The 12,779-nt window shown below is 41.0% G+C and overlaps 1 protein-coding gene across 3 annotated transcripts in view; it reads left to right on the top strand.

Moving 5' to 3' along the window:
• The window catches only part of znf423 (zinc finger protein 423), a 141,055-nt gene that overhangs the window by 21,250 nt on the left and 107,026 nt on the right, over positions 1-12,779 (top strand). For 2 of the 3 annotated variants that reach the window (XM_043264895.1, XM_043264896.1), the window contains exon 2: positions 5,542-5,601. The exons of the other annotated variant lie outside the window; for it this stretch is intronic. In XM_043264895.1, the coding sequence (XP_043120830.1) occupies positions 5,542-5,601 (60 nt within the window). The remainder of the gene's footprint in view (positions 1-5,541; positions 5,602-12,779) is intronic. 3 annotated transcript variants of the gene reach the window in all.

Consider the following 12,779-nt stretch of genomic DNA (forward strand, 5'->3'; position numbering starts at 1 on the left):
ATTTTTTAATTGTAATATTTTGCAATATTATTGTTTTTATAGTAATGTAGCACACACACTTTATTATTGTACATTATAATGCTACGATTCCTAAATCCTCTTGTTGCGTTTTTAGTTTTATTTTTAATTTATTTTTTATATATTATTATTATTATTATTGTTATACTGTTGATATTATTATTATTTATTATTATTATTATTATTATTATTAATGTAAATGTTTCTTTTTGCCACAAATATATTGGCCTGGCTGATATCAGTCACTAATACTATTATTTACTATATCGGTCAATCACTAAAGTATTTTTTCTTGGGACTGTGAAAGTTTGTGATTGGTTGATAGTGGATGGTTGACAATCACATGATACTCCTGTTATATTTCACATTCCCTCTTCATCTCACACTTCCTATGGCTAAAGCCCCCCCGTCGCGTCGCAGTTCACAACAGCAGCGCTTTCCACACGCAGGGCGCCAGGGGATGAAGACAAGATACACAGAAATAAATATGCTCAGCTAATGAGGGAGAGCAGGAAGAGGCTTTTAATAGAATGCTGCTTTTAAAACTCCTTCTAATGACTTTTTTTTTTCTTCTTCTTCTCCCAATCGCCCTCTTCTTTTGTTTCTTTCCGTGCGGGGTTGTGTTTGGCTGTGCGGATCCTAGTGTGAGGTCTTAATATCCTCTTGGGTGTTATGTTTTATTCTTGTATTTTTAGGAGGGTTGGAGAGTTTGAGTCACTCAGGACAGCAAGTGTGCACTGAGGGCCAGCTGTAGTCCAGTGGTCAGCAGCTGGACAGCCCATCCCTGTAGATAATCGCCAGCCACACCTCGATGTGTTTGGGTTTTTGTAACAGTGATAATTTATATTCTGTAGCATCTGCAATCACTTTTATATAGCTATTCATTCACTGGTATGTCTGACCATTGACTTCACAGTGGGTCTGGAGTTGTAGCTCTCTCTGTGTGTGTGTGTGTGTGTGTGTGTGTGTGAGACAGAGAGCAAGTAAGTATGTCTTACTTGGCTCGAGCCCAGTGCAGTGCAGTAGTGTGTAGGAGGCAGAGGTCTGCCAGTGCCGCCGGCAGCTTTGTTTTTAGACAGGGATCGGGGCTCAACTGTGTGTGGTGCTGTTGTGCTGAAGCCCGGGGCTGAACGGAGCTGTCTCTGTGTGTGTGTGTGTGTGTGTGTGTGTGTGTGTGTTTGAGGAGACGTAGGGCATTTGTCTACCGTAACCCTCTTCCTCCTCCGCACTCCTGCGCTCTTTCTCTCTGCCTGACTACACTCCAATATCCTTCCTCTAATGAAGCGGGAAATGGGGGATGAGTGGCGCTCTGATTGGGAGTAATTTAGCGTTTTTTCCTCCTCCGTTGGGAAGACGTGTCTTCAGGAATGTGACGTCCCTCGCCTGGTCCAGGAGTCTAAAGTGTTCACCGTGGTGCGGCTGAGATTTAGGTGATGCTTCGGTTTGAATTTTAGGGCTGCATCAAGATAGGGTGTTCTGGGTGATTTTGAAGGGTAGTACATAGCCAACCAGTTCAGAAGATGGTCTCTATGTATAGCAAGGGATCCTTCTTCCAAACAGAATAATTTTTTTTTTTTTTCAGTCAGTTCCTTCAAAAAAGTTAAAGGCATATTGGCTATTAAGGCAAAACATTTAATTGTAAAGGGGAAAAAAATTATCATGATATGCCTTGGTGCGATTGATGAAACTAAATACTGAAAATACATAAATATGTGCTGCGTTTAGTTAGGACAGCCATGAATATAAACTATTATTAATATTATAATAGTATTATTATTGAAATTTCAAATTTTTGAAATTAAATATTATAATTTGCATTTACAGTGAAATAATTATAATTACATTAAATACAAATAATATAATAAAATCACTTTTTAGTAGCAGTAGTAGTAGTAATAACTATAATCTAACTACACAGAATTTGTGCTTCCTTTAATGTCTGTAGCACAAATATTACAGACAATATTTTCAGGTTTCATATTTTTTTAATGTACCTTTCAGAACGAAACTTTTGACCCTTTGGACAAAAACCGCTACTTTTTAATTATCTTCATTTTTTTTTCACAGATGATATAAATAGAGGTAATACTTGGGCTTTAATGCTTTAGTTAGGGGTCTGTGTAAATATAAGCAAGTAAGCACCACTAATTATCTCTTCTTAGGAAAAGGTAGAAGTTTAGTGCGAGTGTGGGTGTCTGAGTGCGTTTAGCACCTGCAGTGTAGGTTGGGTTTCTGGAGAGATACTGTACGTGTGTGTTTGTCTTTGTGTGTTTATTACATGTGTGCAGTTTTGTTGTATGAGTAGCAGCACTCATAGTGGATCTTACAGACTACCGGGAGCATACCATAAAGCCAGGGGGAGAGAAGCCCAGCCCTGCACAGTGGAGAACAAGAGAGCAAGATCTGACTAGAAAAAGCAGCATGATATCTCCCCTGATAAACAGTACAGCACTGCATCGAAGCGACTCAGGCCGGGAGAGAAACTATTCTGTGAACAGAGAAAGAACACACAAATACAAACTTACAGTGAAGTGAAGAAGAGTAGGAGAGCGTCTAAGCTGGGTAGATGCATTCAGATTTTTATCCTGATCAGGCTACGAGAAGCAATTGTTTAGCCCTGTATTAAAAAGTCAGTGACCCCACCATGATTGCGTTCGGTTGAAAACCTGATTACAAATTAAATGAATTGTGCTGTGATAAATATGCAAAGTAAGATACTGCCTGGCTGCAGTTATGTTAATATGTGAATTACAAACCAATTTATTGCCCAACAAGTATTTAATATTTAAGTAACACAAGTGTGTTTTACCATTTAATAAATTTAATTGGTAAACAAATGGGAATTTTTAAAACTTTTTTAGACTTTCCATTTGAATTCTTTTCATTCATTATTTATGACACTTTTAAAAAAATAACTATTTACAATAAAGCTCAAGATCCATGTAGAATAATAAAAAACAGATACATCTATAAAAGTACATGAATATAAATAGTGACAGGAAAAACTGATACAATTTTCTCACAAGTTTTATTTTTTATTGTTTTAATTAATTAAATTATATTGTTATAAATGTATAGTTCATTGCCTAAATAAATTGTTTCAAATATTTGGTTTATTATGTAAATTGGCTTGTTTACTTGAACTAATGTTTAAATAAATTGAAATAAATAACTGTAAATGTAGTAGTTTTTAATAAAAATATGAAGCAGAAGAAGATGACTTGAGTATGACCAATAGTAAGCATCGTTATTATTTAATGTGAGAAAAACAATGCATTAAAATCTTATTTTATTTAGGCATATTTGTTTTCATTTTCCACATTAAACAATGATACCTTTTAGAGTACACTCAAGGGACACTATATCACCACATGTTGTGAAAGACCTAAGCACTTGATTTCTGTAATCTGTTAATGAATTGTAATTTTTTAATCTGTTTATGAGACAACACTTGAGGGACACCGTATATACGCCACCATATTTTGTGAATGACCCAACCGCTTGATTGTTGTAATCCGTTTATAAATCGCACATATTCCAGTTCTACTCAACACTGCCTCCAAGTCTGGAACAAGAATAAACAGAAGCAAAAATACAGTCAAACGTCATTTTAGAGTGGGAATTTAAATAACAGAGGGGGAAATGTGAGAGACTTTTAAACAAAGGACAAGAGAAAGGCAAAGCGAGGTGTGACGTATCCCTTGACTTTGAAAGGAGTGGAAGAGAAGACCTCAGTGTCCTGTTAGCAAAGGCCTTCTGTTGTTTCTGGGCTCAAGCGCTTGGCGTCCGGTAACAGGCCAGTCATTCTGACCTGGCTCGGCTCCTCAGGCCTAGACGGCAGGCTTTGCGCTGGAACTCCTGGCTGGAGCGTCTGCGGTCCTGATATTCCACAGCAGTGAGAGGGAAAACAGGGGCCTGTTGGCCTTGGCTTGGGAGTAGAATATGGAATAGGGAGGTGGTAGTGGAGTCAAGTTCACACCGACCACCCTGCTGGGAGCAGCTTCAGCGAGGATGGTGTACGGTGGCCCAGACAGCACTTTCTGAAGTGGTGTGTGTGTGTGTGTGTGTGTGTGTGTGTGTGTGTGTGTTTCAGAGGAAAAGAGAGTCTGTGTGTAATTAAGGAACTGATAATGTGGAAGGAATGCAGTATGGCTGTCAGGGACAGTGCAGTTTGTGCCTTACCGTCTCTCTCCCCCACTCTGTCTTTCTCTCCTTTTGTCTCTCAGTTTTTCCCGCTTTCTCTGAGAGTCTTTTCCTGAGAGGAAGTGGGTTTAGTGAGACTGCAGTGATGCCCAATGCCAGTGGGAGCATATCTAACCACAATTTCCTTTACACAGAGCAGATTCAGTCTCTCTCTCGTGCTTTCTCTGGCTCTCTCTGTCTTTCTTGTTCCCACTTTTGTTTCTTTTCTCACATAAACTCTATTTAAAGGAACAGTTCACTCAAATAATAAACGTCTATCAATTACTCACTTTCATAGTAGTAAACTTGTATGACTTTCATTCTCCTGCGAGCAAGAGAAAAAAAAATGCATTTACATTTCGCAGAGACTAAAAGTGACTCAAGCGATATTAGGCAGAATGTATTTTATTTAATCCTATTTTATGTGTGAACATTCACATTAACGCCTTCTTTTTATTATATTTAATTAAATTTTTTGATTGCTCCAATCCTTATTGACTTTCTTTACAATTGGAAAGACCTCCTTTTGTAAAAAATAAATAAATTAAAAAAGTGTTTCGCAACATCAGAATGATCAAATAAAAACATAAATAATAACAATTTCTGGCTTTAAATATTCATGTGGTTAGTTTTATAACTTAATTATGTCTTATCCCTTTTTGCACCTCATCATTGATGTTTATCTTTCCTGCTTTTTGTTCCTGATCTTCATGGACATTGTTCGACGAGTGTGAAGATGTCTATTCATGCTGAAAAAGTGCTGTTATAAATGACTCTACATATTTCTTCATGCACTGATGCCTCTAATGCGGAGAGGTTACACAAATTACCAACTGTGTTTGTTGTTGAAAAGTTACAGTGTGTGTGTTTCCATTCTAGACTGTGTGCCAAAGTGCTTCCAGGCTATGGGGAGTTTTGTAGAGACCGGTAATGTGTGTGTGTGTGTGTGTGTGTGTGTTTACGGTGGTGAGGCTGTGGGGGGTGGTCCAAGTTCTTATTGTGTCCTGAACACTGCTGCTTCCTGTTTGTGTGCCAGTAGGGCTTCCTTCCTTGACTATGCCCAGGAAAACCTTCATCACACATTCCTCCTCTCATCTCACTGCCTCCCGTTACCTGTTTTTGCACCTCCAAAATTAGCACATAGACAAACAAAGAGCACATACACACAATAAAGCCCTTTGATGTGTATCCAACAATCAGATCGAACGCATCATAAGCTCACGATGGGCCGCCGTTTATGCGGCACGCTTCTGAGAAGAATGCCGAAAATGTTTGTGTGCCTGAAATGTGTGGTTTGGCTACACAAACGCTCTAATACGCTCTCTCTCTCTTTTCCGGTAGCGGTGGAAGAGGCTGAATCTACAGAGTGCGCCAGTGGTTGGGACTCCTCTGTTCAGACAGGTATGATTTCGCTAGCGTGGCGTCCTGCACGATACATCCAACCCCCTGCTCCCTCGGAGACGACCCGCTGCATCACAATCTCTAATATCAATTCCACATGGCCTGCAGCCCTGCGCACAGAGGGAGGGAGGAAGGGAGGAAAGGAGGGAGAGTTTTTCATAAGGCACAAGAGGATGGCGTCCAGGTGCATGCTGGACTGGAGGCTTAGATGCGCTTCCTGTCTGAACGTAAAGGCACTTTGCCGCACTCAGAATGTAATATCGCACGACTTGACGAGTTTGATTACACCTTCTCTCTGGAGAGGACAATTTCTATCTGGAAAAATCCGAGCGGGCTGTTTCAGATCGTGCATCTTTCTGAATATTAGATTTTGCTTTTCAACCTATTACCTCAGAAGCCCTTTTCACTACTCGAGCTTTTTCAAAAGAGGAGATGCATCTGTACAGATTTGGATGGGACGGGAGCGTGAAAATATTACTACGGCATCCACCGAGCTGCTTTTTTGGACTGCATGTAATCCAACAGATTGCACAGCTATGCATTTTTTGGTTTATGAATGAATTAGTCCTTGCACTGAAAGATACAGTTGGGTGGTATGTGGTATTCACCTGTTGATGTTTGATCGTACTGTAAGAAGTTTATAAAAGTTATTTTAAAGAAATGTTATGAAGGCAAACTTCAGGAAAGTGTATTTAGAAGCTACTTGGATTGTTTTAAAGTTATGATGTAACTTTAATACAAAACCCCAGGAAATACTGTTCAAGCAACAGTAAATGTGAATGCACCTTAATATTTCAAAATGCAGGATGAATGTTAATGGGAGCTCATATTATCGATATGCAATTGAGGCCATTTCCTGTCATCCCTCTATCGCTATCAATAAACATCTCTAAAAAGGCCTAAGTAAAATAATATATATCCTTTATTGGAATCCTATTGGTCATTTAGGGTATTAAAAGTCAGATATGGAGAGTGTGTTTGTGCTTTTGTAAGTGTGTGTATGTGCGTGCTGCATCCTGGTGAGCTCAGCAGAGAGAAGGGAGTAAGAGAGAGCGGCCCCCCGGGGCCTGAGGGGATGACGTGGGCCCCTCCTAACCGGCCCTGAGGGAGTGCTGCAGGGGTGCTGACTGAGGTCCTGGGTGGCTGCAAAGTGCTGCGTGTGTGAGATACAGCAGGAAGGGGAGTCCCAGGGCTCTCGCTAAACCCTCTGCTCTTCCTCCCTGCCTCTCCTCCTCGACTCCTCCTTCCATCCCTCTCTCCTTCATTTTTCGTAACCCCATTTGCTCGCGCTAATCAACCTTTTTTTTTTTTTTTTCCCACCTCTGTTCCGGGTGGACTTGGTCGCATTCCGCATCACCTCCTCTTTCTTCCTTTCTCTTTCTTCTTTGTCTCCCCTTTTTTTTTTTGCTTTTTCTCTCTCTCTCAATCCCTTCCCCCTATCCATACTCTCTCCTGTGTTTGTTTGTGCTGCTGTGCTGGGGCTCAGGGGGCCGCTCGCCATCTCTTATTTAAAAAGATAAAAAACCTTCCTTCCCTTTATTCCCTAGGAGATGATGTCGACAAGGACACTGGCAGGCTTTTCCTGGTATTAAATTCACTTCGTCCACCCCCCCCGTCTCTCTCTTTCTCTTCGGTGGAAAATGTGTGCTGAGTTTGGAGCGAGTGCAGCGGGGGGGTTGGAGTTAAGGGGTGGAGAGGTTAAAGGAAAGAGTTAGAGCCCCGCCCCCCCCCACCCGCGGGCCCCCAAGGACCTGATTGAGGCCCCTTCGGTCTGCCCCGCTGGGGGAGCGGGCCGGAGGTACACCCCCCGTTTCCCTCTCTCTCTCTCTTTCTCTCTATCTCTCTCTCTCTCTTTCTCTTTCTCTCCACCCCGTGCTCCCTGAGATAGAAAAACAACCCGTCCCTCCCTGGCCCAGAGGGGAAGAAGAGAAGGAAAGGAGAAAAGAGAGAAAATGAGCCAGGTCTGACACTGGAGACTCGGAGAGATGGTGGTGTGGAGGAAGGAGGGGGGGGGATCGGTCGAAGGAAAGGAAGAGGAGGGAGAGCGAGAGTTTATAGAGACAGATGCAGACGCTTGTCATTTTTCGAAAGACAGAGCAGGGAGGGGGGAATTGTTTTTTATAAGTGCCATCAGAGCTGTGAAGTTGAGCATTGTTTTTCCTGCTTCCTGTCAAAGAGCTGGAGCGGTGCTTTTGGATGCGTTCACACACACACACACACACACACACACACACACACATGCACACTTTGAAACAATAGCTCTAGAGACTTTGCTTTGTCAACATATAGGACATCGTCTGACGCACATTTGCAGGGATCAAGTACATTATTACTCGCACACACATCGACACACACAAGCACCCAATTTGTGTGCGTGTCCCCGACTATGATTCATTGTGGAAAAAGGCTGCTCATATCCCTGTGCGCTGGCCGATAGGGGCTGTAATGGTCTTGAATTGAATTATTTTATTCATTTCCTCCCTCAGCTATTGGCGGGCCGGGAGGACCTCTTAACGCAGCCAATCGGATGGCTCCGACTGCTCTCTCTCGGTCTCACCCACACTGGGCGAGTCATTGTGACCTCACCCGTAATGTGAGCTTTTTGGTCACCTGTGTATTCCTCAGGCAGAAAGGGAACTGTTGTGTTCTGGTTTTATTTGGCAGCGGGGCACCGAACCAAGCCTATTTATGACCCTCTTAATAGCCTATGCTGTCAAACTCGGCACACGTTAAACTTTTGTCGAGGCCAGAATGAAAAAAGGGAGAAAGAAAGGTATGTGCTGCAGTCAGTGCAGTACGGAGCAGATCTGTTTTTGGAGGCTTGTTTGGGCCAGAAGTTCAAATTTTTACCTGCCAACATTTTCATTGGCACCTATTTATATTTATATTTATATATGTATCGACAGTTTGCCTGAATCACTAGCTGTCTAATCAGTGTTAAGGAAATGCCTGTATAATAAGTTTGTTTTTGGATTCATTTCACTTGATCTTAGCCTTTATGAATGACTTTAAATGCTGTTATTTTGAACTTTCTAGTCTTAGAAATCCTCTAAAAACAGAACTAAAGATAAGAAAAATTTATCAAAAAATAAATAAAATGTTTTTATTGTATTTTTATCAAATAAATGCAGCAAAACTGGTCATTTAACATTTAATAATATTTTTTAACAACTCCATGAAAGCATTTTTTTATGCTTTCAAGCTTATCACAAGTCATTCATACAGATATGTTAGAATTAGCGTGGTAGCATGATCTTGATGACATATCTGAATCACTTCCACAATATTAGCCTGATTGGGCAAGCAGTAGTTCATTTTGGCCTGTAACTAGCCATTTTTTGCTTGGTCCTACTGAAGCAACTGTTGAGAACCAGAGGATTGGCGAGATCTGTTAGATGATTTTGTGTGTGTATACACTCGCACACAGAGTGAAATATCAGTCAGTCTCCTGGCCCCTGCACATGCTCTGTCCCCTCTGGAATCTAACCTGAGCTGGATTCAGCCATGTATTCTCCGTTTGGTGGCTGGGAACGAGGGATGAGAGGAGGGGAGGGTGGGAGGAGGACAGGAGCGATGATGACCGTCGGCTACATCGCAGCCCCAAAATGGCCTTCTTTCTCCATGATGCAGTGGGCAGTTTAGAAAAGAGGACACAACCAAGAGATCCATCTCTCTATCCCTCAAGTGCTTTTGTGTGTCTTCTCTCTCTCTCTCTCTCCGTTCATGTCTCGCTGTCTGTCTCGCTCTCTCATTTGTGTCCCTCTCTATTTTTCTTCATCTCCTTGCACGAACCTCTGGAGGTCCATAATATATTTTTAATTTCCCCAAGGCAGCGACAGGAAAACAGTTTTAATGTGTGAAGAGGAGGTGTGCGTCTCTGTGTGTGTGTATGCATTAGCATGTCGCCGCGCGTGTATATTTCCGCGTCGATGTGTGTATGCGATGCTCGCACATTCGCGCGTTGACTTGCGGAACCATGGGCTGGTTCAGGTGATGGCATCGGTGAGCAGCTGTACAGCTGTTTGTGTGTTTTTTTGTGATTTAATTCCCATCCTTCCATGACGCGCTCTTTCATCATCTTCAGCTCTTTTTTGTTTCTGTGACTGGGTGCACGAGCGTTGGGTGCTGGGTCTCTAGAGGAGGGGAGACTGGTACAGTGTGGCTGGCAAGCGGGGGTCCCGAGGGGCTGTGCGGTATTGTGGAAACACAGCTAGCGGAGGCCAGCGGAGCCAGAGAGAGAGGTCTGCTTGCTTTAAATAGGTCCCGTGTTTACCGCGTTAGGCCCTGTGCTCCCCCGAGAGACCACGTGCACGCACTGCACCTGCTCAAGCGCTGGGCCATCAGGGGCCCTTGTCCCAACTCCAAACCGAAATACGCAGAGTTCGGATGTAGATGTACCATATATGTGGCCTTACGGCTAGTGGTCAACCTACATGGGTTATTTAATTTTTGGAGAGCTGAATGACCATTACATATATTGATATATTCTGCAAAATGGCAAGATTGGTGGCCGATGCAAATAATCTTAAATTAGCAATAATTTGCAGATTAATCAGTTAAATTTGTGACATATTTGTTACTGTTAAAATCAATATTTATCTCTAACAAGTAGAAGAATATATTTAGTAGCATAGTAGCTGTTCTTAAAACCAATGTTAGTTATTTTGAAAATTCACTTAAAATGCTGTCAACTTCTGTAATTGTGGTATTCTAACATCACTCATTAAATATAACTGTTCCGCATGGACTGTTTACCCCTAATATCCAGTAGGGTGCAAATCTGTCTTTGTTTGAAGGTGCTGGTGCCGTAGAGGCCATATTAAACCTGGATCGCCTCTCCACTGTGTCTTGACGCGGTCCAACATCATTAATGTTTTCTATCAGAGAGCATGTCTGTGCCAGTTTTCAGGGACGGGATGAGCGATGGATTTCGACAGGTAGGCTGTGTTCATGTGATGAGATCAGACATCTCTAATCGAGCTCAGAGCAGCACTACAATTCCTTTGGTCTCTCTGACTAATGCAGCCTTGATCTGGTTTACATTTGGCCACGTCTGGTTCGAGTGTGTGTCCGTGTGTGTGTGTGTATTTGTGGTATAGTTGAAAGACAGCCTTGTGCTTTAATGTTTTCATAGGAAAAAAGTCTTGTTGAAGTTGGAGCTGATATTTTTCCAGTACAGCACAGCACTCATTCTTTTGTTGGGGTTTAGTTGTATTCTGATGCGTGCGTGTACCTCTTCTTGCCTCCTGTTACTTGTACGACACACACAACTTCTCTTCTGATCTCTGTTTCTGTCTCCTGCTTTCTTTTCTCCATCGGATGACACACGAGCATGACCTCATATGTGGATTTCCCCTTTTAGTACTTTGAAATAATCAAATGTACATTCTATTGCGCCTAAATGCACACACAATACAGAATAACTAAGAGCAGACACAGTGGCGGAAGGGGAAATGGAGTTTTAAGGGTTCTGGTCGTAAAGAGAGTTCCCTAGCTAAGGTCTCAAAGCGTTTTAGCCGAGTTGCTGACTTGCCGTCTTGGTGAGGCAAAACCCACAATGCAAAATGGAAAGCTTTTTATTGCATTATTTAAAGATCACATGAAATCAAAATCGGACATTTGTGGCTTTTAGTCCATGTCTTTTAGCATCTATATGCTAGTGCACTCTCTTGACTTTTTTTTGTTAATATATGTGCTTAAATTTTACGTTGTTTTTTTATTTGTTTTGTTTTCAGGATACAAATGAAAAGTTGGACTCATAGTGTGCAAATTTTTTTTGTCCGATCAGATGTTTTTATCCAAAATTCAACTTCGCTTGTCATGCAGATTTATGTCATTTTATATTTAACATTTATTGCGCACAGTGGGCGATTAGAAAGACAGCATAGTTGTGGCGTTAGATCTGTGGACGCTTAGTGGCACTAAAGCATCTTCTTGATCCTTTGTCGCTTTGTCATTTTGTCGTTCCTCCCGTCGGTCTGGAGGATGCCTTGCGGTGTCCATTAAGGGCAGCATCACACCAATGCTAATTATTTCCTGCTCTCATGATGGAAGCTGCACCACTCTTAAAAAAAAAAAAAAAAAAAAAAACACATATCAACCTAACGAGGGGTAATTAGCAGGTCCCTGTAAGGCGGGGCTGTGCTCGGCAACATGACTGCTCTGTGGATTCTGCTAATTCACTTCTCCTCATCTAATTACCCCACACAAACATGGCTGTTTGTCTTTCCTGAGAGAGAAAGTGTGTGTGTGTGGGGGGGATATGGGGTGGGTTTGGGATCTTGGCGATTGTAGCACCCCCCCCACCCCAAAACCACCGCCAATATCTCATACATGTGACCTGAGGCTCAACCTTACATAAAACAAACACAACCCTGTTTAAATATGAAGAGGGAGAAAGGACTATTAGTACAACTATGAATATTATACAGTATCATAAGGACAAACTATCATTAATATATAATGATAATGATAAACTGCTCAAATCAGAGTTTCAGTCAGACCATGTTGTAAATGCATGTGGTTTAAAAAGTTGGCCAAGCTTTATGAATATTAATATTTTTTTCTTTTGCATTAGAATATGCAATCTACCATTTTTAGAAAGGATGCCGACCCTTGGGATTGCATTTAATGACTGCAACTCTTGAGCACCATTGAATTACTCCGTAACGTATAAATATGAATATTTCTTCTGTTAAAATTTGCTGAAGCTATTTTTGAGACAATTTTTTGAAGCATCTTTTTACGTATGTGCAAATGAGTATGTCTTAGAATTGTTTTTCGGCCAACTGCAATTTATGAGACATAATTTATTTTTTTTACTTTAATTTATAATAAATTATGAAGTTATGCATGTCTAAATATATTAGTGTGTGTGTAAAAGTGATCATGAATAAATGTATATTATAGAATGCTTTTTATATTAGAAAATTACTTTTTATTTATAAAAACAGACTTCATTGACTCATTTCAACAATATTTACATTTTTCAAATTAGGTTATTATTATTATTTTTTTTATGTATGTACATTGATAATACTGTGCTTTGTGTTATATACAATGTTTCAATAAAAAAAAAAATGGTTAATGCTAAGGGTAAATTCTTAAATTCTCTAGTCTGACTGCTGTTATCAGTCTGTCTGCTTTCGAAGTTAACCCAAATATGACAACTTCCTCTG

This window comes from Puntigrus tetrazona, chromosome 18 (genome assembly GCF_018831695.1).
Source record: "Puntigrus tetrazona isolate hp1 chromosome 18, ASM1883169v1, whole genome shotgun sequence".
Classification (NCBI taxonomy): Eukaryota; Metazoa; Chordata; class Actinopteri; order Cypriniformes; family Cyprinidae; genus Puntigrus; species Puntigrus tetrazona.